Source organism: Condylura cristata, unplaced genomic scaffold (genome assembly GCF_000260355.1).
Source record: "Condylura cristata isolate star-nosed mole 26May11 unplaced genomic scaffold, ConCri1.0 scaffold00041, whole genome shotgun sequence".
Taxonomy (NCBI): domain Eukaryota; kingdom Metazoa; phylum Chordata; class Mammalia; order Eulipotyphla; family Talpidae; genus Condylura; species Condylura cristata.
This window is the reverse complement of record NW_004567142.1, coordinates 2,194,577-2,220,789: the sequence shown is the minus strand read 5'-3', so window position 1 is coordinate 2,220,789 and position 26,213 is coordinate 2,194,577. Positions and strand designations below refer to the sequence as shown.

The following is a 26,213-nucleotide window of genomic DNA, read 5'->3' as shown; positions in this document are numbered from 1 at the left end:
CCAGAATGCCGGTTTCTACTTGCTGAGGGGTCTGGAGGTTCAGACTTTTGGGTCTGAGGGAAGAGTGGGCTGGGGGATGGAGTTCTGGGGTGGAGGAAGGGCCCAGATTTCTTGGGTGACTGAGATTCAAAGGCAGGGCCACTCAATTGAGCAAGGCCCTCCCCTTCCCACATCTTCCTGTTTGAGATGGGTAAGCACCCACCTCTTCCTGTGTGCCTGGGCAAGCAGCCTGGAAATAAGGGTACCAAGAGACCAGACCATGAACCCTTCTCTGCTGCTGGCCCTTCTGGGAGGCACCCCCATGCTACCTGGTGAGTAATGACCCCAGCCTGGGTGGGAATTCCCTTGTAGGGTGCACTGAGATGGATTTGCTCTGCCCCACCCAGGAGTGCTGGCCCTGATCTGCCAGAAGCATTTCCTGGAGACAGTTAGGAACTCCAGCGAGGAGTTGCTGGTGGAGTGGCAGTCTCTACCAACAGTGTGTGGTGACAACAGCCAGAACTGGAGGTGCCAAGAAACGCTGCTGCTCATTGATAATGGTGAGAGGGCCCCATAACCCTCGGCAATCCCCCCACCCCCATTCTCCGGCACGGTGGTCGCCACCTGCTGCCCTGTGCTGCCTGCCTCCCTGGTCACTGCCCCTGAAGGCCTCTCTCTAGCCTCTGACCCCAGGTCACCATGCAGACCTCTTCTGGGCTGCTGTGGTCCTGATCTCCCCCTCCTGCCTCCCCGTCTTTGTCCAGGACTCCAAGAGAACCTGGTGCTCACCAAGGGCTGCACCTTGGCACCTGACCAGGAGGCCCGCATCACCCAGCACAGGGCCGGCCCAGGCCTTTCCATCTACTCCTACACCAGGGTGTGTGATAAGGACCTCTGCAATGACCTCTCCAATGCCCTCCCACTCTGGGACAGGCCCGCTTCCACAGGTGCTCCACAGAGGACCGGAGGAGGAGGAAAGTGGCTGCGGGGAGGAGAGGGGGTGACAGTTCCTTTAGGGTCCCTCCCTCCTCATCCCACACGTCAGCACAGCTTCTGGTAGCATCCTGGCTGGTGAGCACCTGGGCCGGTTTCTGATGTTCAACCAGCGCCTCAGAGTCAGCCATGGGACATGTTCCTTTGTCCTGTCTGGGTGGAGTGGCCCCCCAGTGTTTTATTTGTTCTTCTTCCAAAGTAGATTGGAGCCAGGAATCCTATATCGTGCTTGGGAGTGGGGGGAAGGCTTTGCTGGTCTCTGCTCTCTGGAGTTACTTGTGAGCACCCGTGTCTTGTCTCCTCAAACTGTTTAGTGGAACATTTGGGCAAAGCCATTGGCTCCTCCAGGGAACCCCACCTCTACCTGTACCCCCTCCTGTACTCTCTCCCAGGTGCTCCTCACCGATCTCACCTCCCTGCACCCTTGGCTTGCATGAGAGGAAGAGCATGTTGGGGTGGGGAGGTTGGGACCAGCGAGGGGGTTGGGGGGCAGGCAGCTAGCAGAATGCACAGCCCCCTTGTCCTCCGTCTCTCACCTCCCAGCCCCTGGGCCTGTGCGGTGCCCCTTCTGTCTCTCCACTGAAGGCTGTCTGACTGCAGCGGGGCTGCCCTGCCCTGCCGGGCATGATCACTGCTATGACGGGGTCCTTCAGATGAATGGAGGTGAGCTAGGACCTGGTGTTCCTTTAGGGCACTGACTCACAAAGGGTGGGAAGCTGAGAGAACCAAGACCTGAGCCTGGGGTTTGACAGGTGCCGGGGGCCTGGGACCCAGAGGAGGAGGAACCTGAGGATGGTCCCAGGATGAATACACTCTCTCTCTCTCTCCTGTCCCCACCTTTCTCCCTGCCCTTTCCGTAGACGACATCTCTACCAATCTGAGAGTCCAGGGATGCATGCCCCAAGAAGGCTGCAACCTGCTTAATGGGACTCAAGAAATCGGGCCGATAAATGTGACAGAGAACTGTGACACCAAAGGTGAGTGCCCTGCCAGAAGTGGAGGTTGTGTCCCCCACCTCAGCCTTGGGGTTCCATGATCCCTAAGAAAGTTGGACATCCAAACACATCACCCCAAAGCCAGGACCCATCGTTAATTTAGAAGCTCATTACTCAGGCATAGGCAAAGTGAGGGACTCTACCGTCAGTCTTGGGGTCCAGCTGATGTGGTCCAGGACACATCATGTGACCAGAATATGTGACCAGAACCCACTGGTGGATGTTTTAAATGATGTTGGGCCAGCCTGACTGACTAAGTTAGGGCCGCCTGTCCAGGAGAGAGGGGGCAGGGAGAAGGTCAGGGGTGGAGAGGTGGGCTACTGTTTCCATTGGGCAGAGTCGGTATGGGAGCCTCTATTTTGTGTTTTTTTTTTTTAAGATTTATTTATTTATGCACACAAGAACTAGGGTACATCCAGAGGTGTGGAGGGTGAGAAGATTCACCAAGGACAGAGTGGAGAGCAGAACAAGTGGATCTACTGAAATATACCACTGAGGGGAACAGCCGGGAGACAGGAGAGGTCTGCTGTGCCCTATAGGTCATCTCCTTGGCCAGGGAGCGAACTTGTGCTGGAGTAGCTGAGGCTAGCTTCATAGTGCTGTGCTTTAACCCCTTGCACCAGCAGGGAGGCTCACCTCTGTTTATTTTGATACCAGAGTGACTCATTGCTTCTAAGGCGTTTCTCTACACCTTGGGTAACTCTGGGCCTCCCACTTCCCCTCATCACCCCTCCCCATCCATCCCCATCCACGGCATTTCAGCAACCCTACTGCCTAGAAGTGGTCAGAGAGAAAATTAAGGGTGCTTCAAACATGTCAGGGAAAACATAAGCCAAAGGGTGACACTGGGAGGGTTCCCATTTTCCCATGTAAAACTCAGCAAAGAAGGAGGACTCAGGCGATGGTCTGTCCTGTTAGGGCCTATTTGCTACTGCTACTCTAACCTTAAAATGTCAAAGAAAGGGCTGAGTGGATTCAGCCAACATTGCTCTTTCACCAGATTCAGAGAGAAGAAGATGATCTGGGACAGTTGGGAGTAAGGGAACAGATGCAAAGGCCCTGGGGTTGTGTGTACCAGCTGTGTGTTCAAGGAAGAGCCTGAAGGCCAGTGTGACTACAGGCACATCATAAGGGGAAAGTAAAGCAAGATGTGTGGACAGAAAGGTAGGGCTCCAGATCACGTAGGGCCTCTGGGCTGTTCTAAGGGACTTTGAATTTCATTCTCAGTGGAATAGGAACCTATTGGAAGCTTCTGAGCAGAGGTGTGACTTAACTTTTTTATGGGGATCCTTCTGGCTGCTGAGTGGGAACAGAGTAAGGGGGAGCTGGGAGTGGGCAAGGAGAGTCCCTGAGACTCAGGAGGAAGCAGGTGAGAGTTGGAGGGCAGGGGGTCTGGACCCTGGTGGAGGTGTGGAGAAGTGGTCAGGTTCTGGAGGCTTTTTGCAGCTTAAGCCAACAGGATTTCCTGATGGGTGCAACATGGAGTGTAAGGTAGAAAATTGTCAAGAATGGCAGCAATGATTTTGACTTGTGCAACTGACTAAGAGAAGGAAGGTGAGGGCAGGGAGAGTGGGGGCCAGGCAGGGAGGAGAGCAGCAGGCACCCCCACTCTGTTGTCTAAGCAGTGGGGAGTGAGGCCCCACTCTGTGGGGCTGTTGGAAGGCCACGCTTGTTTGTGGCTCTTTCTGTGTCACAGCACCTGACACAGTGGACTAGGCAGTGACCTTTGGAAAAGATCCAGGCTCATGGCCTTTCATGTGGGCTTTTGTGGGTCACTGGAATTTGGGGATGATGATGGCCCCTAACCTCCCTATTACTCTCCAGGGAGTGGATAGTGAGTCCAGTTCATCAACAAGTAATGGAGGGACTTTGGACAAGAGATTTGACACTCCCCAGCCTGTTATCCAAATTGGAAATGGGAGTGGTGGTGATGACACCATCTACTTTGGGGGTTGCTTGAGGAAGTGAGGCCACCAGAAGAGGGGTGCTCCTCAGGAGGCTAAATGAGCTCATCTAGGAAAGAGCACCACAACTGTACACGCTCCGTAAGCACTGGGCATTGGCTTATTTGGCTGGGATACTGGGCTTCTGTGTTAAAGGAATACGTGTGCCCCTTTACCTCTTCACCATCCAATGCCCAGTGGGAGGAGCATGCTTGCTCCTCTAAAGGGCAAGGGAAAAGTTCCCCCAAAGGTTTTAGAGCAAAAACAGTGTAAAGAAGGGGTGTGGGGCTCAGGATCCACGGGCCCTTCTAATCAAGATGGGGGACCCGGTGCTCAGGTCACAGGAGCGTGCCTTCAGAATGTGGTTACCTTCCCCAGCGTGGGACTTGGAAGGACAGCCAGGCGGCTTCACGTTTACATGGACCCTGGTCATTCCTTCTCCCCAGCTTACCTGACCTGTCAACGGGGGGTCATGTTCCAGTCACAGGGAAACCTGTCTCGGGAGCCTCAGGAATGGACCGCGCCCAGGATCCAGATATGCGGCGTGGAGGAGGTGTGTCAGGAGACACTGCTGCTTGTCGATGTCGGTGCGTGGGCTGCACAAGATGGCAAGACCCTGCCCTGCTCCCCACTGTGCACTCTGACCCCTGAATTCCTTGCCCTCTTCCCCTCACACCTGCAGTTCTCAAATGCAACTGCTTCCTTTTTCTGTGCCTTGGTTTCTCTTTTTTTTTTTTTTTGGAAACTGGGGGTGGGGAATCAGCCCCACAGTGGCAACCTTGCTGTATGGTCACCAGCACAGATTCCATATTGAGTACCTCCTGCTTGCTGCTCCAGACCCCACTGTGTCCTGTGTCCGGCTTCTCACAGTTCTCTGGGACAATGGGAATCAGGAAGAAGAAGACCAGCAACTTAGGGTAGGGAGCTAAGCTAAGGAGAGAGCCAGCTGGGGAAGGAAAGCATTGGAGAAAGCGAGTTGGACCTGGCAATTTGAAAATGGGTGCTGAGGGGAGGTGCCAGGAAGCCAGACCAGGCGGAGCTGAGAGGAATTCCCAGACCGTTCCTTCCTCCTCCATGCTCAGCACAGCTCAGCACAGCCTTCACCTTCTACCTGCTGAGTGTTGCAGAATCCCAGCTCTGACTCCCAGCAGTCCAGTTTTTCCTTTCCTCCCCCACAGGACCCCAATCCCTCCTAGTGGGGTACAAAGGCTGTAGCGATGCACAGGAACACGATTCCCAGGTTGTCGCCTCTCATGGAGAACACCTCGGGGTGCTCTTGGCAGCCTACACTCATTTCTGCACCTCCCATGGGTGCAACCAAGCCAATAGCAGCAGCGTCCTGTTGAACTCCCTCCCCCCTTCAGGTATAGGGTCCCTGTGGGCTGGGCGTGGAGACATGGGGGCCCCAGGAACACGGATTCTGGGGCTCAAGGTGGATGGCTGCAGTTAGGAGCAGGGCTGGGCACCCTCAGTCTTCTCTCTGCTCCCCAGCTGTCCCTGTTCCTGGAACCCTGACGTGTCCTGTCTGTATAGAATGGTCTGGATCCTGCTCGGGAAACACAGAGGTCTTGTGTCCTAACAGCAGTACTAGTTGTTACAGTGGTTACATTTCTCTCAGACATGGTGAGTTCTGAAGGCCAGGTCTCAAGGGTGAAAGGACTAGAGGCCTTGATTCATTGGTCCTGAGGTGGAAAGGGGCCTGAGATTCTAACTCATGGACCTGAATGTGAAGGGGGCTGGGGACCCAGATCTCTTAAAACTGAGGGACTAATGGAGTAAAGGCTGACCTCCTGGGTAGGAGGTCAGGGAGGAGGGGCCGGGGCCTGGCCTCATAGGTCTAAGGGGTGACTGGGTAGGGTCTGGGACTCCTGGGTCTGGGGAATTGAAGTATGATTTCCTGGTGTCCTTCTGACTGGATCTTTATTCTCTAGATGATCTGTCCTTCACAATACACATAAAGGGTTGCATGACCCAAAACACCAGGACCTTGTTACAACACACCAAGAATATTGGGATCTTCTCAGTGACAGAGATCCTTAAGGATGACACCGATGAGTATGAGTACGAGTACTCTGAGGAAATGCCTTCATCTCAAAGCAAAGCTGTCCCTGCCTGCTATCTGATTTGGATGATGGGGTTGTGGCTACCCTTTGCCCTTTAGTGGGGGGGAATTTGCCCTCATTGCTGACCCCACTTCACCATGATTCTCAACCCTTTCTGACCCCCTAAGCCTGTCCTCCTCCTGACTCCATAATCAAAATACCTGTCCTTTCTATGCATTATCTTCCCTACACATACCCACACACTATTACCTTATGACAATATTTGGAAGGGCTGGTAGCAGCTGAACTCATACTAGGGGAGATGGGACTTTCAAGCAGTGATACATGTCTGATAATAAAACAGCATCCTTTCTCCAAGTGCTGGAGTTTTCCTGTGTGAGGGGAGGGCAAGGCGCTCAGAGGCCCAGTGTGGGGAGGAGGAGCTCCATAAGAGAGTCGCTAGCTCAGGTCTGTCCTTCGTCAATCTGGCCTCTGTCACCAGAGGCATCTCTCTTAGCAGAAAAGGCCCCAGTACGAACAGGAGTTTCATCCCACTTGAGTCACTAGACATAAGAGTGTGTGTAAAGTAGAGAAACAAAGAGCTTGCAGCTTCCTGAAGATGATACCAGTGGGTCTCTGTCCTAATACTAGAGCTGAAAGCATGAGAAGAATGGGGAGAGAGGAGCTTTAAAGAGGGTGGCCTGAAAGGAGCTCTAATGTCAGGATGGAAAATCCATGAAGCCCCAGTGACACATTCCATGTCCCCTCACCTTCTGCAAGCACCTTCCCTGGGCTGTTGTAGGCCCAATCTCCAATCTCATGGGAAGTGCTTGTGGTCTTATCTTTATGACTATTGGCCATTTTCTGCTCCAGAGACATTAAACAAGGAAAGATTACCCCCGAAGCACTGTCTGATTTCCAAGTAGAGCCTTCCTTGAACCAGCAGCCCAACCTCCCTCTGGCTATCAGCAGGGTTACCCTCTTTGCCTGTTGGTCCAGCAACACAAGGAACACAAAATGGTGGAAGAGTGGGGCATCATGGCTTCTAGTTGATTGGTGCCGTGGTGGAATTCTTCACCCATACCAAGCTCACAGGGACCAAAAGCAAAAATTCTTTCAGGGTGTTGGGCATACTAGTGGGAGGGAGGACTCCCTTATCCACCCTATTTCATGGGCCCCTGAATTCTGGATCAGAGGGAGGAGATGGGATACAATGGTCATTGGCTTAAGGTGTGTATCACTTCCTTCTGGATGGCAGGTACAGTGCCCTCATGTCAGTAATGGGCCAGCTCATCATTCCAATTAGCCAACCATCTCTATGGTGGGCACCAGAGATCAGTGACCTTCCTGAGTGTGAGTGTGAAGTAATAGATGCCACAGCAATAGAAAAGACATTTTTCTTATTTCCCCTACCAGCAGTGTTGTACCCACATTGTGTACAAGGAAGTCCACTCACAACCCACAGCATGTAGTTGGCCTCTGTGACAATGCAGCTCTGTCCAGTGTGCTGTGGGTGTGCCCAGGGCAGTTGCACTGTGCCCAAGAGCACTGTAACAGGGACTTAGTGTTAGTCTCTGCCTGTGCTGGTTTGGGCACTGAGTTCTGTCCATGGCCAGGTGAACCTTGGAGAAAGTGAGCCCATTTGCTGTGCCCATGCAGAACCTCCCTGCCTGCTCACATGGCTGAGTGCTCCACCAATGAGGAGGAAGCTGCCTCACACTGTGCACCACATCCCAAGAGCCTCCTCTCATGCAGGTGTCTGGTGGGCATGTGACTATCTTCACATTCTGTGCCTATCCCCAGAATAATGCCAGGCAAATCTAAGGGGTTTCCCAGAGGTCCGCAACAAAGAGGGGAAAAAACCCATGTTGCTCTTTTTAGGGTTCACACCACTAGTGTATATAAAGGCAAAGTAATCAAGAATGTGTTTGAAGATTTTTAATTAGACTACTGAGGTGCCTCCCACTCCTTGCTCCACCCCTCAGTTCCAGCTGGCACTGGAAGTTCATGGAGCCACTCTGCCTCAAGTTTACTCTTTCTAAGTCCCTGACCAGGTGCTCACCATGGACCCATGCAGAACCAGACCCACAGACATCCTCCCTCCAGCAAGGTGGATCCCTGAAGTTTTGTGACCAGAAGCCTTTTCCTGCTTCACTCTTTCAGGGCCTGTCTCAGTCAGGTGCTAGCACAGCAGCCACCCACATCTTCCTGGAGTCTGCCTCCTCTCAGAACCAGTCAGAAACTTCAGATGTACTTTCCCTGTGAGCTTGCTTGTGTGGGGGAAGGTGAGGCAGGAGGAGCAGGTGCCATGGGTGTCATTGTCACCTCATGAGCATGCTCAGCCCCTGCTTGAGCCATTGGCAGACACAAGGTTTCTGGATGCTGGATGCTGGGTGTACACCCATATCCAGGCTCAGACCACACCTGATATATGGTGTAGAGTTCAAGCCACTAGGTCAGGTAGTCACTGGGACCCAGGAGCTGCTTTCAAAATGGAGGCAATTATCTGTAGAGGAGACACCCTTGCTCCAAAACCCTGAGGTTCTGCACTGTGATTATGCTATTATCTCTTTAGGTCACAGAACGCATGGTGACGTTGGGTCTGTTGGGTCATATAGCCCAGGGTTTAGTGCAGCTGGATTCCAGCCTGGGCCTTTGTCAGAGCCCTTTTCTGCTTTGAGGCCCACACACTCCTGGCAGTTACAGGGGTCCTTTCACCAGTGAATAGGACAGCATGTCAAATGTGCTCCATTCCCCTGCCCCTCCCAAATTCTAAGGGACATAGCTCCTTTCCAAAGGCAGCCACAAAACTCTAACAAATTGTCTTTCAATTCTGAAAGAATATGGGGGCATACTGAGACCACACACCCCTTAGAATGTATACCAATGTAATGGGAGACTGGCACCAGCATCTTATTCACACATGATCAAGGTGTTGATTTATTTATTTTTTGTCCACTGTGTCTGATCCAGTTAACAAAATTCATTTATTTTTTGTCCACTATGTCTGATCCAGTTAACAAAATTCATCAATGAAATTGACCAGTGTGATGTTCTATAGAAACCACATGATCAAGGTCCCTCACCACCATATTATAAGAGATTGTTGGAGAACCAACCAAATCTTGAGGTCAGCAAATGAAGCTGTGTCTCCCAATAAATATAAGAAAATGAGTTTTTAGAGCCATAGCTGTGTGTCCAGGATCTGCAAGAAATCACAACTAGAACTGCAGCTGCATTTGCCATTGCCACGTAGGCCTGTCACACACTGTCTCATTCTCCAGGTCCTTCTGCTTTTGTGGTGACCAAACAGGTCCAGGACACAGAGACATGAGAGCAATCTCAACCCCGGCTCGCCAACGCCTCTCAGAAATTCCTCCAGGAGAAAAAATTGCTTCTGATTTACTATCTTGTTTGGGGTGATGATGTATCAGAAGCATCGTTTGACTTTCTAACCATAATAGCCTCCCTCCATGGATCAGGCTACCTGTGTGGGGAATTTTCAGGTTCTTATTCTCATTATGCACTCTGGAGCAACATAAAAGTCAACATGATGAGTTTGTGGTCCTTCTAGGCACACTGGGAAAGGCACTTGAACCAAAAGTCCACCTTTGGTCATGGCGGGGATTAACATCCTTCCAGAGGCATCATTCAAATAATTCCCACTAGTTCTGAACATTCCCTCTGGCCAGTGACTGACTCTCCCAGATAAATGTTCTTCAGCCCCAGTTTTTAAAAGCCCCAGCACCCGTCTATCTCTCTAATGTAGGGGAACACTCACTGTCTCCACTGTGGTTGTACTACAGGGTCCCTCCAAAACAAACTCAGGCTCCCCCTCATTTATAGGATTCCAGGCTTAATCTGGGGAAGTAGAGAAAAATGCCCTAAATCCTCAGGTAATTCTTCCCAGCAGAGTCCAAAAATTTCCACCTGCAGCACCTTAGCAGGCTTCCCATTGATTTCACTTTTAGGGACACCTTCCCCCCTAATTCTACCCTCATCCCATCATTAAACTTCAGCACAGATCCCTGCCGTCAACCTGCCCTGATGACCTTTTCTCTGTCTTTTGTTTCAGTGATTGAGGCCAGTTGGCCAAGTGCCACCTTTTGGCTATTCCAGATTTGCAGCAACATTTTCCTGCCTCACAGGTGAGCCACCACCACCATGTCCCTTCCTCTATGTACTTTACTTAAGACCTTCTCAGGGGATACAGTAAGGAGACTGCATGTGACAGGCTCATTTCTTGTCCCCAAACTTGGAACACTATTTTTCTCCAGTATAAAAGAGAAGTCCTAGAATTCACTCCAGATATTAACTCACTATCCTAGAAGATGAGTAATATACTTCCAGTTGCTGGTGTCAATGTCTTAACTCCTACATCTCATATGAAAGAACTGGGCCCCATCAAGTCATACTCTGCTGAAATTTCTGGAACACGTGAGCCAGACAGTGATGACAGAGGCACACATGCTTACTGCCATCCTCTCCTGGGGCTGTGGGCACTGCCCCTGCCTTGGTTGTTGGGGCAAGATTAGAGGTTGGCCATTGTGACGTGCTTCATTAGTTCCTGGCCTCCTGAAGACCCTAACCCACCTGTCCTCCAGTCCTAGGACTTAAGGGCATTTGACACCTAATTACTCATCTCTGAATCACATATCTATTCCTGTTTTGTTTAGGACAACAATATAACCTAATTGCAGCTCTTTTGTCTTGAATGATTATTTAGTTTTTAAAAGCTTTTGGGAGGATTCTAAAAGAACAATTCTTAATTTAGCTCCATTATGTCTCTTAATATTTGTATTGCTCTTCTATTGCTTTTTTTAAACAATTTGAGTTAATATTTTTACATTAAATTAAGAACTTTGCCAATACCATTCTAATGGAGACATTTTTCTATTTAACAAATATCCATGTATGCCAAGAATCCAGAGGAAAAAAATACCAAGCACACAAAAGGCATCATTATTTCAAGTCATATCCAGAAAGCTTTGCAGCTATGAACAAGAAATCTAAATGTCACATCTGATTTATGATACTGACAGGGACACTCAGTTATCCATCACATTTACTGCTCGCATTCATACCTTTGGAGTTGCCAGAAACAACAGCAGAGCTGGCTTTCCTCTACACACCTTGCAGAAGTACATGGAGGGAGCTAGGTGGCCACATTCTGGAGGATGACTCCGGGGTGGGGTAGATAGTGAGACAGCCAAACTGACGCCCAGCACCTAGGGCCACCGGACGGTAATGGGGCAGGAGCCGGGCAGGAGACAAGAGTGGCCATTTGGGCAGTGAGAGATTTGGTGGGCACAGAGAAAAGTTTAGTGGGCAAAGGCGGAGGGCTGGACCTCCTAGCAAGGCTGGAGGAGCCGACTCCACAGCCCCAAAAGAGAGAAAGGTGACGCACCATCCCCTGAACATTCCCTGAGAGTACTGCCTGCATTGCGCGCCTGGCACCACCAAATCCCGCAAACCCCCTTTGCCAAGCGGCCTGCCACTAGGCCTTCTGCGCATGCGCCCCTAAGGAGCGGGCCGGGACGAGGCTTCTCCACCCCAACGGCGGTCCTCCAGGCTCGTCCAATAAGCGCATCCACTGCTTCTGGCTGACCAATGGGGCTTCGAGTAACGGCCGGGTGAGGCTGTCCCCACCTCCCTGCCTCCACCACTGTAAAGGGCGAGCAGGTAGGGCCGGGGGGACGTCGCATTTTCTCTAAGAAACGTTCACTTATACTATTTTAACCACTGTGGCCAGCAGTACCTTCAGCACAGCCAGGTTTTTGTGACGTTATCTGGAACCCTGGAGGAGTTTTTTAAGGGGGAAAAAAGGAGGCAGGGGACCCAAATTTCTGGGTCCTGAGGGAGGAGAGGGCTGGAGGGGCCGGGACTCCTGGACCTGAGGGGGGCAAGTGCCAGCACTTGGGGGGCAGGTTGACGGCCCACAGATCACACACTATGGGAAAAGGAGACTGAACCCAAGTTCTTGGAACTCTCGACCGGACAGGGCCGGATTCTCAGAATCCTGAGTTCTGGTGGACTCAGAATTGGGGACCAAGCTCCCTGGGCCCTGAGAAAGCCCAGGTTGGAAGTAGGACTCCTGAGTCTGAGGGACACATGGCCTCTGGGCCAGACTCTAGGGGCCTGAGGAACACCTGGGCCTTCAACACTACTAGGTGGCTGGGCTGTGAATACAGATATGGGAACAGAGGCACCACAGCCTCCTCAACTCACTCCAGCTCACAAACAGCTCGGGACAGACTGTCCCAGCTTTAGGCCAGCAACTCTACCCTGAAGTCAGTGACTGGCTAGAGCCTGGGTTTAATTTCATTCTATGTGGTTCACAAGTTGTGCGGTTCACAAGTTTTGACTTCTCCATTAAAGCACAGATCCTCAACAGTTCTCCGGAACCTCTCTAAAGGAAGCTATGGGAAGCTGTCGCCTCCTGGGTTTGCTGTTGCTGTTTCTCCTGGGAACCGCCTGCTCAAACTGTGTGTATGGGGGTGTGTGGGGAGAAGAGCTGGGTCACAGAGGTTGTATTTCCAGTGGGAAAGAAGTGATTTGGGTCCCACAGAGAAGGGCAGATGTTGACCTTTATTTAATTTTCTCCTCAGATATGGAAAATTTCTACTGTCACAAGGGTATATCCGTGAGTATAGAAGGTGATTCAGAGCAACCATTTAACTGGACCACAGAGAAAGTTGAGACTTGTGACAATGAAATATACTGCCAGGAGTCTGTGCTGGTCATCAAAACAGGTAAAGTGAAGATGGCAGAATGGGGTTGGGTGGGAGGAAGGGTGATTATGTCCCTGCCAATTCTGTTTGACTTTCCCCAGGCCAAGTATTAGGTCCACCATACACATCCCTTCCTACTGTCTCACAACAGGGGGCCAGACAGCAGTGCTGGCCACTAAGGGCTGCATCGCTGAAGGGGAACAGGCCGTGACATTTGTCCAGCACTCTCCATTTCCTGGTATATTCACCATTTCATACAGCAACTACTGTGGGTCGTCCTTTTGCAACAGCAGAGAAGGGATATCTGAATTACTGCAAACACAAGTGACCTCAGGTATCTTGGGAGGGGAGAAGTGGGTAAGAGAAATGCTACAACTCTATACAGGTCGTTCTTCTTTGTTTTCTTACTTCACTTAGACCCACATCCAAAAGAACCCCAGACTGTTATCTTTTATTCCTCAGCTGTCCCTCTCTTTCCCCTCCAGCTCCCGGAAAGGCAACCAGCCTCCACTGCCCAACCTGTGTGGCTTTGGGGTCCTGTTCCAGTGCGCCTTCTCTTCCCTGTCCCAGTGGAGTAACTCACTGCTATCAAGGAAGACTTCAGGTTATTGGAGGTAAACTGAACATCCGATGGTTTCAGAGGGTGGAAAACCAGACATCTCTGAGAGGATCCCAAATGGTTCCCTCACAATCAGGATTCCAGGAATGGGGGGACTCTAGATTTCCTAAAACATCTCTATCTCCCTCCCCTTCTTGCTCCGTAGGAGGCATCAACGCAGAGCTGGAGATCAAAGGCTGCTCATCCTCAGCTGGTTGCAGGCTCATGTCTGGGTTCTTTACAATAGGACCCATGTGGGTGAAGGAAAAGTGTCCATTTCAGCCTCTCTCTCAACCCCAAATAATTGAAAATGGGGCCACCTGCCTTCCCATTGCAGTGCAGAGGTCAGCGCTACTGCTACCGCCACTGCTACAGCAGCTTGCCCATCGTCCCTGAGGAAGCGCGAGCCTTTGACTGCTGATGATCGAGTTGGGGAGCAGGCAGAGATTTGACGGCGAATAGAAAGATCCTGTAGGTGTATTTGTTATTTCTAATAAAGTTTCTTCTGTGATTTGTGCATGCCCCAAGACTAGAAATGGACTCTTAATCCTGAAAGGGCCCTTAAAATTAATCTCCAACCTACACATTTTGCTGAAGGGGAGATCTGGAAAACTTTTTTTGTGTTTAATGCGGTAACGCTGATTTATAACACTATCCATATTTTAGGAGGACAGGTTCATACTGTTACCACACCATGCTCATCACCAAAGCACTGCTAACATTCCAGCATAGTCCATTGAGCCCCCTTCCCCTCTTCCTCTTCCTTTCTCTCCTGGTAGCCTCCATCTATGGTCCAATTTCTAGAGTTTGCTTGCATCTGCTAGGGCTTGTTTTGATTCAGTTGTTCTATTCCTGTGTTTTGTTTTCCTATATTCCACCATGAATGAAATCATTCAGTATTTGTCTTTCTCCTCTGATTTATTTCACTTTTCTCTATCATCTTAGATTTAAGTTCAGCCAGTGCAGGCCTTTTCCCCCTCCCACCCTCCTCATCCAGGGCCTGCTACAGAGCTGAAAGGGCTAAGGGAGCCATCTGGTGTTTGCCTCTCGCTGCTAACTGCTGCTCGTGTCCAAGTTCTTACTGATGACGGTGTTCAGTAAGCACCTTCCCTGCTGGCATCGACTGGGAATCCTCCAACCTTGTCTGGGCACCAGTGGACAACACCACACCCCCACTAAACTCGGCCACCCCCCCTCCTTGCTTCCTCCCAGTCTCTTCCAACTCTCAAGTCCCACTGACTAGGAAGTGCTTCAGGATTCTGATGCCATCTAGACAGCCCATAGGGCTGATGAAATTCCCCAAGACCTTGAGAAAAGAGAACTTCACAGGGATTTTTCCTCCCAAGGCACTAGGAAAGAGATGGGGCCCAGGAAAGTGCCAGCGCCTGGCACTTACCATCTGCTTTACACAGACCACTAGCACACATCATTTTCAAATCGGTCATTTGTAGCAATGATCACACCAGAAGGCCTTGGTTCTCAGACTGACACTTGAAAATTGCATGTGTTAACCTGGATATTATCTCCGCCTCAATTTACAAAACCTACTTTAAAATTTCAGCTGAAGTTTCAGCTGAACATTACAATATTTCTGGATCTTTTCATTTCTATGTAATTGATAGAGGAGAGAGAACAAGAGAATATGAAGAATTGGGGGTGTGGGGAGACAGTGGGAACAGCAAAATACAATTCTGCCATACATCTGCTCCTACATTTATGTGGAGTTAACTTCTGTCCTCACACATTGCTGTGTTCTCACACCCTGAAATTCACCTCTTCTCCCCCTCAACATTGCCCCCCACACTTGCCTACCTTATGTCAAAGTCTTTCTCCCTCTGACTTATTTCACTTAGCATAATCTGCTCCTGACTTATCCAATTGGCAACAACTGTTTCCCACTAAGTATGGTCTTCCCTGATAAGTTAATAGCACCTCCGGGAGAGGCCAACAGCTTTACAACTTAACAGTGCTGGAAGATGTTAATGGCAACTTTATGTTATTGATCTTCCAGAACTGTTTATCACACACACACACACACACACACACACACACACACACACACACACACCTCCAATAACTAAACTGCCATCTGCAACCCATTACCTTCAACTTGGCACCAATGTGAAGGGAAAAGCCAGCAAGTTCACACAGAGAAGTTTAGGAGGGATGTGACATTGCAAAAAGGTAAGAATTGAAGGATTCCTCTTTCTATTTTCTCAGATGAGTTAAAGTAGACATGTGAGCACACTCTCCTTTGGGGCAAAGATGTCTTAGTTGGAGGTCAGTTTTGATTGGGGACCAGAAAATTAGTTTTTCAAGTCCTGTTATTATTTCATGTTAACCAAAAAATTACCACATTTATGGGACACTTAATCTGGTTTTTGCCTTATGCTAAAAGGTTTAGGAATACAATTTATGTAATACTACTGTGTATTTTTGGTGGAAGTTGGAGGCAACTCAAATATCCATCACTAGGGAAATGGATAAGAGAACAGAATGGATTCATTTTTGGATATGGGACACACAGTTACACCAGTGATATGTTCAAAATAAAAAATAGCTTCTTTTGGGCTCTCCCTGGTGGCGCAGTGGGTTAAAGCACCACATTATGAAACTCTCAGAAGCACTGCAGCAGGAGTTCCATCCCCCGCCAGGGAGCTGACCCACATGGCGCGGCAGACCTCTCCTGACCTGCCCGCTGCTCCCCTCAGCAGTGTGCTTCTGTTCATCTGCCTGTTCTGCTCCTCACTCTGTCTCTGGTGAATCCTCTCACCCTCCACACCTCTGGCCTATACCCCAGTTCTGTACAAATAAATAAATAACTCTTCCAAAAACATAGCTTCTTTTGCAGTAAAATATTACTGTGTCAATTAAACAGTCCTTAACCAGAGCACGGAACAGTTCCTTCACAGTCAAAACTCTCCTCAAGTACATCCCTCAGCCCAGCCCTTGACACCACTGATCACCACTATAGGTTTGCTTTTTTAAAAAGCTCATAAAGCCTGGAATCATCTAGTATGGAAGCTTTCGAGAAGTTCCTTTCACCAGCATAATGCTGGTGAGATTTCTTCATGGTATTGTGTATCAGCTGTTTGCTCCTTTTATTAATGTTTTTCCACTGAAGGAACATGTTATAGTTTTTTTGGCGAGTAAAAATTGTGAGACTTTATGAAAATATCTCTTTATTAATTTTATATATTTAATATTCTGTGCTAAAAAGTAACAGAACAAACCTCAAGATTTGAATTTTCTCAATATGCAGAAGAAAGTTCATTTTAAGGAAAATTCCATTAAAGTAAAAAAAAAAAAAAACACCCTGATTTTATAAAGGGAAACTTTTCTGAGAATTGCAAAGTAATGCATTTGGTGTAAAATTTGATTTGAATTCTTTTTTTAAAGTCGCACATCCTACCACCTTAACCTCAGAACACTCCAAATGCTTATTTATTTTCCCTTTTTTTTTTTTTAAGTGTTATTGAAGTGTCTCCAAGTAAATATCCAGAATTTCTCTTTATTATTCTGACCTACTTGCTGCATGTAATTCTCTCAGGATTCCTCTATTTTGTCCAAATAGCTGCATTTCATCCTTTCTTCTGGCTGTATACATGGGTTTTCAATTCAGTTCCATTGATTTATGTATCTGTTTTTGTGCCAATACTGTATTTTTTTAAAGATGTATTTATTTATGCATACAGAACTGGTATACAGGCCAGAGGTGCAGAGGCGGTGAGAGACAGAGTGGGGAGCAGAGCAGGCAGATCGACCACCAAGTACACTGCTGAGGGGAGCAGCGGACAGGCCAGGAGAGGTCTGCACCACGTGGGTCGCATCTGGGGCAGGGGTCGAACTTGCACTCAAGTGGCAGCAGCCAGTGCTGCGTCCTAACCCGTTGGGCCACCAGGGAAGACCCCGTATTGTCTTTAACAGTAGTAGGCTCAGAAATTTGAACTTCCCGTTGCTGTGGATGCCAGAGTTGTGTGGTGGGGAGGGAATCCACAGCGATGCCCAACTCCAGGCCAGCTTGGTATTCAGTGAGAGTACAGCCTGTGTCACTTCCACTCTAGGTTGTTTGTGAGCACTGGCATAGACTGCAGTTGGCAGTCTGGTCACAGGCCTGGAGCTGTCCTCTTTCTTCCCTGGCACAGTCTTATCCGTGCCAGCTTCTGCTGTTGGTATGTTCTCAAACTCTCGTCTAAGTGTTTCTTTGGGGGCATGGGGTGGCAGGTGTTTTGGGCTTTGAGTAGTAGCCTCTTCTACAAATAGTAGCCTCTTCTTTGACCCAGTAGAAGCTGAGTTATTATGTACTTAGAGCTAAAGCTCCAGGCAACAGATAAGCTTCCTAGACCACAAAGCAGTCTGATTGTAGATCGTAATTTGTTTTAACTTGTTGATCTGTTGAATCTGGAGCTGTAGTTTCTTCTTCTCCAGATCAACATCAAAAGTCTAAACAGAATGTCTGTGAACATAGGTCATTTCTTGTTACTCTCATTAATATTCTGTCTTGCACATAGAAAGCCTGGAATATCAAAGATGTCTCAACACGCGCATGATTTGGGAATCTTTCACTTCCCCCTGTTGTTCTTGCACAGTGACTCAAAGGATGAAGCTGAGAGGCAGCTACACCACACTAACCACAGGACAGGCCCTGAGAGGGCACTGCCCCTGAGAGGGAATTCTAAACATTAAACCCCATTTACATAAAAAATGCCCTGTGTAGGCTGCCCATGTCTGGGAGACTGGATGCATATTAGGGAGTGAGGGAGCCATTCAAAAGATTTTTAGCCATCAACTTCATGGATGGTGAGGTCAGGTGGATTAGGTTTACATTTCAATGACTTGTTTGAAAAGTAAATAAAATGCAAAGCTCTTCCTAGCACCTCAAAACCTGGCAGATGGGTTTGCTGCCACAGGTTTTGATGCTACAGCACGTCAGCCCACTGTGGCACAGGCCCTTCCCTCTGCCCTCTCTCACCTCCAGCCACATGGTCCGGAATGGACTATAGGACAGGCCTAAGCCAGCAGGAGTCTCAAACCAGGTGCCATGTCTGCTTGCCTTCCAGTACTGACAAGCACCTACCTGTTCTGTCCTCTTATAGAACTCACTCCCCTTGCATGACCCCCCTCCAACTTGATAAGAATCCAGCTCACCTGGACAAAATTAGCACATTCCGCAGCCACTGGACAGAAAGGTCAGGCTGACCTCTAAGGTGAAATGCACAAGGCCTGGCCAGCAGGCAAAGTTTCCTGAGCCTTCATGGTCTCGATGCTCTTAAAGAGAGGCAGAGATGTTCCTAAAGTGCTATGCACTTCCCAGCCAGGCACAGGAACCAAGGACCTTGTTCTCTCCCTGGGGTGTGCAACAGCATCCATCTCGTCTTCTGACTACGGGCTCAGTGTCCAGCACATGATTCAACCAGTTCATCCCCACAGGGCCTCAAAGCACCACAAGCAGCCAGACATGTCTCCATTTGGAAGAGGACAAGCAGGAGGAAACTGAGGCTCAGAACATGTCTCAAAGGCTCAGGGTGAGTTGGGCAGAAAAGCTGTGTGAACTGCCTGGTGTAGTGGACATTTCCGAGTGGGAGTTTCCTGCCACATCTCCTATGGCACATGTTGATCTCCCCAGAATAGCTACAGGCATGGAGCTCCCTTTACTCATACAGAAATGCTTCCCTTGTGGTGAACCTCAGTTTCCTACCTTGCAAAATGGGCACAGACCCCCTACCCAGCATTGCTGTGGGCTGTGCTGTAAAAGCTTTCAGCTGCCGTGGGGCCTTCCTCTGTGCCAGGAGCTCTGTCAATACCAGCTCACTGGGGTGTTGTTCCAGTGTCATTTGTGAATCCTCAAGTCTTCTAGTGAACACATTTGGATGTTTGGAAGGCTCTTCAGTGCTCTCTCTCCAGAGAAGATGACTCCCACTAGCCTTCAGTCAATGGGGTTTTGATACAGATTGAAAGAGTGTTGAAGCAACTGGTATTTTAAGGTTGCTCTGATCATCTATTCCAGGACTGTGCCTTAGAATGAAGAAAATGATTGTCTTATAGGGCTGTGTGATTTTCAGTTGTGTCAACCTGAGTGGGGTAAGAAATGCCCAGATAGTTGGTGTTGTTAGTGAACAACTGAGGGGTAGGCAGGAGCCCCAACTGTTAAGGGGTACATGCTCTAATAGGGGAACTGCCAATGCATGCAATGCAAAGGCAAAGAAAAGATATACTGATTTAGTGTGAAAGATTTTCAATAGAATTGGCTTGAACAGAGGAGAAAGGATTTCAAATAACAGATTCCAGTAAAACTTCAAAAATTATCCATCCTGTCATGGATAAATGCCCAAACAGGCTCAATCTGAAGCAGGATAGCTGAGGTGCTAAGTCTTGTCACAAATCTAAGATACCTTCTGCCAGAGAACCACGAAAAAAAAAAAAAAAAGGTTAGAAAGGTCCAAAGAGCTGGGACAGAGGAAATTCAGATATACCACGTAATTCCCCATGACATCAAGATAACGGCTGCCATTGTCTCTGCCAAGCTCCAGGAGCAGCCTCACCACATGACTTCGCCAAGTCCGCTCTAAAGGTCGCTCCTCCCCCCACCTCCCCACTTTTATTCCCCCTCCAATACACATCTACCTTGCTCCTTCCCAGTGCTTTGAGTCCCTGGGGATGTGCTGGTTGAACCGCATGCCAGACACTGAGCCTACAGTCAGAAAATGAGATGATCACTGCTGTGCATAAGGTCCTCTCATCTTTTGTTGGTCCCTGTGCCCGGCCGGGGAATAACAAAGCACTCAGGATCATCTCTGCCTCTCTTTAAGAGCATCTAGATCATGGAGGCTCAGGAACCTTCACCTGCTGGTCAGGCCCTGTGCATTCCGCCTGAGGGATAAGCTTGATAAGGAATGTGCTAATTCTGTCCAGGTGAGCTAGATTCTTATCAGGTTGGAGGGGGTCATGCAAGGGGAGTGAGCTCTATAAGAGGACAGACAGGTGGACAACTGTCAGCACGAAGAAGGCATGCAGACATGGCACCTGGTTTGAGACTCTTGCTGGTTTGGGCCTGTGCCTGTGTCTTTCTACAGCTGGACGGTGCTGACGGAGGTAAGAGGGGAGGGGGAAGGGCCTGCGTCTCAGTGGGTTGATGTATCCTGTGGCCTCGATACCAGGGGCACCGACTCCATCCGCCATGTCTTAAGTCTGTCCTGATGTCAGATGCTAGGAGGGTTTTACCCTTTTTTTGCAAAGAATGTTACAGGACTTCTGATTTCTATCTATCAGGCCACTTCATTCTTCACTTCAAAAAATAATTGTGGGGACTGTAAATTCCACAAAGAGACACAGTCTCATTACCTCTTTATCTTTTTTGAAAAAAGATTTGTTTTATTTGTTTATACATACAAGAACTGAGGCGTAGGCCAAGGGCAGGGGGTGAGAGGATTCACCAGAGACAGAACAGGCGGACCCACTTGAAATCTGCTGAAGGGAGCAGCGGGCAAGACAGGAGAGGTCTGCTGAGCCTTGAGGGTCACCTCCCTGGCTGGGATTGAACTCAGGCCACAGTGGCTGGTGGTTGCTTAATAGCACTGAGACTTTAAGCCCTGTACCACCAGGGAGGCCCCCACCATTTGCCGTAGTGCCATGGTTAGAGTGGCTGCTTGTGAGACAAGTTACCTGTTCAACCCTTTTAACAGGGATTTTAATTCATTTTTATGACAACTATAACCTTATATAACCTATAACTATGCCTTTTTCCTTTGTATTTTCTGCTTACTATATTTTCTGTTTGCTCTTTGCATCTGTTTCCCCACCACCATCCCTGAATCCCTCCATCCCTTCCCTTCCCGCCCTCTTAACTTCAGAGCCCTTCAGGATGTTTGTCCAAGTCCACTAATTCTGGCATTTACTTATCAAGTCATCTGTCTTCCCGCAATTCCATCAGTCAGTCATTTAGATATCTTTTACTTTGAGGGTACATTTTCATACCTCCAATTTGTGCACTCTCAGCCCCCATTAAAACCGTCGTGTTAAAGTCCTATCCTCTTCCTCCCCCATCCTCTTTCTCCTCGCCCGATTCCCTCTCGTAACCAGTATACCTTTCTTTCACAGAGTCTAAGAATTATTTTTGTTGTGCTTTCCTAGTTTACCAGATCATTGGTTATCTGCTTTGTAAATGTCCTGGAGTTGTTTTTATTGTGCTGACTTGCCTTTACTGCACATAATTCTCTCAAACTCACCCCATTTTGCTGAAAAAAGCTGCATTTCATCTTTCCTTAATGGCTGCATGTTATCACATGGGGTGGTGGTCTCAGTGCTATCACCGTGATGTCCTGAGTTCATCCCTGGCCAGGAAGTTAACCCCCGTAGGGTGCAGCACACCTCTCCTGTGACTCTTGACTCCTGCACCTCTGCCTACACCCTCGTTCTTCTATACACGGCGTGGAGAGACTGTAGGTGTGGAGAGCCTGTATCTTCTTGGTCCCAACATCTGTTAATGGCTATTGCGGCAGCTTCCATATCCTGGCTGTTGTGACACATACTGCTGTGAACTTTGTGGAACATACAGGTCTTTTGTCAATGGCTTCATATTCTTTGGATGGTTGCCAAGAGTGGGTCATGGGGTAGGTTCATTTTTAGTTTATAAGGTAAATCCAGATCACTTTCCATAAGATTGCAACAGTTTACATTCCCTGTAAGAGTGCTACAGGGTCTGGCTTTCTCCACATTCTCCCTGCTACTTGTACTTGGAGGCCTTTGCAGTCTGTGTCACACGCCCATTGAGTTGTGTGAGCTTTTCCTGTGTCTTGGCTATTAACTCCTTATCAGTTCTGTATTATGTGGAATTTTTCTCTCATTCAATAGGGTGTCTTTTAAATCTTCTATATTTACTCTCACTGTGTAAAAGCTTTTTTTTTTAAATTGATTGATTGCTTTATTTATTTATTTATGCATACAAGAACTGAGATACAGGCCAGAGGTGTGGGGGTGAGAGAATTCACCAAAGACAAAGTGGGGAGCAAAACAGGTAGATCAACAAAGTTCACTGCTGAGGGGAGCAGCGGGGAGACAGGAGAGAGCTGCTGTGCCCTGTGGGTCACCTCTCTGGCTGGGGATTGAACTCACTGAATCCATCGCAGCACCAGGGAGGGCCCAAAGCTTTTGAACTTGAAGTGATCCCAGTTGTTCTTTTGCTTGCTTGTTTGTTTTCTTTCCCTTGCCCTGCTGGTTGACTCATCAGAACATCTTTATCTCCGTGTCATGAGAGGTATCACAAATGTTTTCTTCTATGCATTTCATTGTTGTAGGTCCTATATCTAAGTCTTTATCTATTTGCAGTTTATTTTTGTATATGCATTTAGAGAGTGATGCAACTCCACTCTTTTCTACATGACTTTCCAATTGACCCAGAGCCTGTTATTGAAGAAGTCGTCCTTCCCTAGGATCAGAGCTGCTTTATCATAGAGTCGCTGCTGCTATGCACATGGGTTTATTGTTGGACTTTCAATTCTAGTCCTCCTTGGTTTAAGTTATTTGCTAGGCATTTCTTTCTGATATGACTGTGAATGGAATTATTTTCTGAATTTCTCTATTCTCTTGCTCTACATTTTCTTTTCCCATTAAGACCCAATAGACTTTTGTTGTATTTTGTAACCTGCGACTTTGTTGTATGTATTTTTATTTCTACTAGCTGAATATATAGTTTTCTATATAGATATCATCAGCAAATAATAATGACTAGTTTCAGTTCTTTTTAAGTCTGAATTCCTTTTATTTCCTCTTGTCTGACTGCTCTGGTAAGGACTTTCTATTTTAATTTTCAGACAAATCTGTGCATCTTAAACCCAGATCAGTGTCAAGCAAAGGTCATAGCAGCTGCCTCCTCCTAGCTATGCACTCCCACGGCCTAGACATGGGCAGCCTAACTGAAGTTAGAGATGCCAGAAGGTTCCATTGCAAAATGGATTCTCACTGTGTCTCCATTTTGTTCTAGCTCCTCCTCTTCAGCACCAAAGGTGTTAGACTCCACACGACACAGATTAATTCTACTGGTACAAGTAATCAGCATTGAGAAATAATGAAAACAAAGTGGCAATCATAAAAGCCATGCAGCACAGTGGGGAGGTGGCTGACAGGGAGTCTGCTGAGCCACTGCCCATGGAGGAGCTGACTTGACTCGGGAGGAGGCAGGTGTACACGTTCCCAGGCTGCATGGGAAGAGCCAGTGTCACTGATGTGTCAAGGTCAAGCATCCTGTTGATGGTGGAGGTGGGCAAATTTGAGCCTCCATTGCACATAGAAATGGTCCAAGTTAAAGAATCCTTCCTTACGGGCAAAGACCATGTCAATTTTTAAAAATTTATGCGAGTGAGACAGGAGAATTCTGCTGTGCCATGTGGGTCACCTCCCTGGCATGCTGCGGATAGCTTCACAGTGCTGTGCTTTAATTTAGCCTTGTGCCACCAAGAAGGCCCAGAACATGTCAATTTGACCTTGACATCCACAGTGCTCGTGGAAGATTGTGTACATGGTGGGCCCAGGTGATGACAGCCAGGCTTAAATAAGAGAGATACCAATGAAGTCAAGACACCTGGAATGGCTAACAAAAGAAAAAATTTCTTTGCTTTTTTTCAGATTCTCAATGTGCCTTCCCATTCAAATATAATGGCGTAACTTACTTTCAGTGCACTCTTCAGAACTCCTTCTTCCGGTGGTGTTCTCTAACTACGAAATATAACGGACAATGGAAATACTGTACAAAAGAAGGTGAGTGGGCAGCTTTTCCTCGTGTGAGGAGCAGGTGGCTTCCTGGATCAAGGAGGGAATTTCCAGATGACCTCGTGATGGGAGCCACCAGCCTCTCCTCACTCAGCCCACGGGTTCTGCTCATGTGCCGATTCACTTGGTAAGATGAACTTTCTCACCCACTCCTCTCCTTTCAGACCATGCCAAGTGTGTCTTTCCCTTTCATTACAAGGGCAAAGAGTATCATGAATGCACATCTGTCGGGCTTAGTCCTGGGAAATTGTGGTGCTCACTCAGTCCAGACTATGACAAAGATGGAGCCTGGAGGTTTTGTGTAAGAGCCTTGGGAAGGCGGGGAAGGGTGAGGAAAGGCAACGATAAGCAAGGGGGAGACAGAGCTGGGAAAAGAGATATGTGACACAGGGAAGAATGAGAAAGAAGGAAGAGGCAGGTGGAGAGGTGGTTGAAGTGGAAGCTCCAAGAGGAGTAAGGGAAGACAGCTTGAGGGAGGTCAAGAAAGAAAGCAAAATGCACAGATGGAAAGAAGAGGGTTAGAGGACGAACACAGAGCTTGCAAGGTAAAGAATGGAAGGAGGACCTGGGCAGGGTGTGTGGAAGAAAGCTGGGAGAGAAGCTGGGGAGGGAGGAAAGCCCACCCTAACAGGTTCTGAGCAAGGGTAGAGAGCAGTAGACAGAAAAGGAACGCTCGCCCCCTAGGCTACTGAATGAATAAACACAGCTCATTGCCACTGACCCCCAGCCCGCGTCGGTGGACCGCGCCTATGTCCACCGTGACCAAGCCCTGAAACCAGAGTGAAGGAATCAAGAAATCGCAACACGAAGGTGATGCTTGGCGTCCCTGTAATGGCACAAGCGGCTCCCGCCCAAGCCAATCAGTAAGCCACTTTCCCTGCGCAAGTGACCACGTTTTCCTTGCCTGAGGGCAGCCATCTTCCTCGAGGGAGGGACTCAACACAGCCGCAGAATGACTGGATCCTGTTTGATTTTAGCAAATGAGTGAACCCAGTTTCTGGTCTTTTAAATAACAAAAAAAAAAAAAAAATCGATATCACGGAATAAAAATATCGAAATGCTTTTTGGAAAAGTGTTTGGCAGTACCTCCTAAGAATAAATATATGTACTGATTAATTAAATAGCTTATTATGCTCTGTGGCCTACCAATTTCACATTTGGGTCTGCTCCTAAGAAAAAATGTTCACATATATTGATGTGTGAGAATGCTTACTGCAGCCAGACATAATAGCTTTACAAACCAGAAATAGTCCAAACGTCCATCAACAGTAGATTTGGGCAGGGCCCTCCCTGGTGACACAACTGATGAGAACGCAGCAGTATGAGGTTATCCTTAGCCACTACAGCACAAATTCAATCCCCAGCCATGGAGCTGACCCACATGGCGCAGCAGACCTCCCCTGTCTCCTCACTGCTCCCCTCAGCAGTGTATTTCAGTAGATCCACCTGATCTGCTCCCCACTCTGGCTCATTCCCTGCTCCTCTGACCTGTACCCCAGTTCTTGTATGCATAAATAAATAAAACTTTAAAAAAAGTAGAGTTGGTAAATAAATTTGGTATGTTCCTGAAACATTGCTTCCCAGCAATTAAAAAACTAACAACATGAAACCACATTGTTGAATCTGATAGTGTTGACTGGAAGGGGAGACTAAAGAGTACATAATTGCACGATTCCTTTTATATAAATAACAGAAATGGGAAAATCTAACTTGTGATGAAATAAATCAGGCAGTGTGACCTCTGAGTGGTACTGACTGGAAGGATTTACAAGAGAACCTTCTAGAATGATTAGCATTTTATAGATCTTGACATAGGCAGTGGTTACATGGCTGTTTGGTTGATCCTTGAACAATGCAGAGATTAGGAGTGCCGACCCCCAGCAGTGAAAAATCTACATATAACTTTTGACTCCCCCCAAATTTCTAATAGCACTCTGTTGACCGGAGCCTTGCCAGTAACATAAACAACTGATATATACATTTTTGGTATATGTATTCTATATTGTATTATTATAGTACTAAGTTAGCTAGAGAAATGTAAATGTTATTAAGAAAATCCCAAGGAGGCCCTTCCTGGTGGCACAGCAGTTTGGAGCTCAGCACTGCGAGGCTGGCTGTGGCCACTGCAGTGCAAGTTTGAGCCCCAACCCCAGAGGTGACCCACATGG

The 26,213-nt window shown here is 48.2% G+C and overlaps 3 protein-coding genes across 6 annotated transcripts; all 3 read left to right on the top strand.

Annotated features, from left to right (window-relative positions):
- Positions 1-228: 228 nt before the first annotated feature.
- CD177 (CD177 molecule) lies at positions 229-6,312 on the top strand. 4 transcript variants are annotated; one of them, XM_012733669.1, is made up of 9 exons: positions 229-311; positions 387-539; positions 744-926; positions 1,516-1,635; positions 1,833-1,949; positions 4,357-4,497; positions 5,089-5,274; positions 5,444-5,533; positions 5,842-6,312. In XM_012733669.1, exons 1-9 carry the CDS (start codon positions 260-262, stop codon positions 6,069-6,071), a joined length of 1,272 nt encoding a protein of 423 aa, XP_012589123.1. In that variant the 5' UTR covers positions 229-259; the 3' UTR covers positions 6,072-6,312. The 4 variants fall into 4 exon arrangements, with proteins under 4 accessions (XP_012589123.1, XP_012589122.1, XP_012589124.1 ...); XM_012733668.1 differs by having other exon boundaries at positions 5,402-5,533; XM_012733670.1 differs by lacking the exon at positions 5,089-5,274 and having other exon boundaries at positions 5,402-5,533.
- Positions 6,313-12,562: 6,250 nt separating this feature from the next.
- Positions 12,563-13,702, top strand: TEX101 (testis expressed 101). The gene is made up of 4 exons (XM_004693943.2): positions 12,563-12,704; positions 12,835-13,017; positions 13,169-13,297; positions 13,448-13,702. The coding sequence occupies exons 1-4, from the start codon at positions 12,563-12,565 to the stop codon at positions 13,675-13,677; spliced, it is 684 nt and encodes a 227-aa protein (XP_004694000.1). The 3' UTR covers positions 13,678-13,702.
- Positions 13,703-20,297: 6,595 nt separating this feature from the next.
- On the top strand, positions 20,298-24,829 carry LOC101628889 (seminal plasma protein A3-like). Its single transcript, XM_012733483.1, has 4 exons — positions 20,298-20,373; positions 23,902-24,033; positions 24,210-24,346; positions 24,773-24,829. Exons 1-4 carry the CDS (start codon positions 20,298-20,300, stop codon positions 24,827-24,829), a joined length of 402 nt encoding a protein of 133 aa, XP_012588937.1.
- The last annotated feature ends 1,384 nt before the right edge of the window (positions 24,830-26,213 follow it).

Bases quoted from the DNA above. Each gene is read 5' to 3' on its own strand.
- CD177 (XM_012733668.1), top strand. From the start codon at position 260: ATGAACCCTTCTCTGCTGCTGGCCCTTCTGGGAGGCACCCCCATGCTA. The intron at 927-1,515 runs GTGCTCCACAGA...CTCACCTCCCAG, and splicing joins GGACAGGCCCGCTTCCACAG to CCCCTGGGCCTGTGCGGTGC. The intron at 1,950-4,356 runs GTGAGTGCCCTG...CCTTCTCCCCAG, and splicing joins AGAGAACTGTGACACCAAAG to CTTACCTGACCTGTCAACGG.
- TEX101 (XM_004693943.2), top strand. From the start codon at position 12,563: ATGGAAAATTTCTACTGTCACAAGGGTATATCCGTGAGTATAGAAGGT. The intron at 12,705-12,834 runs GTAAAGTGAAGA...GTCTCACAACAG, and splicing joins TGTGCTGGTCATCAAAACAG to GGGGCCAGACAGCAGTGCTG. The intron at 13,298-13,447 runs GTAAACTGAACA...CTTGCTCCGTAG, and splicing joins AAGACTTCAGGTTATTGGAG to GAGGCATCAACGCAGAGCTG.
- LOC101628889 (XM_012733483.1), top strand. From the start codon at position 20,298: ATGGCACCTGGTTTGAGACTCTTGCTGGTTTGGGCCTGTGCCTGTGTC. The intron at 24,034-24,209 runs GTGAGTGGGCAG...CTCTCCTTTCAG, and splicing joins GAAATACTGTACAAAAGAAG to ACCATGCCAAGTGTGTCTTT. The intron at 24,347-24,772 runs GTAAGAGCCTTG...ACTGACCCCCAG, and splicing joins ATGGAGCCTGGAGGTTTTGT to CCCGCGTCGGTGGACCGCGC.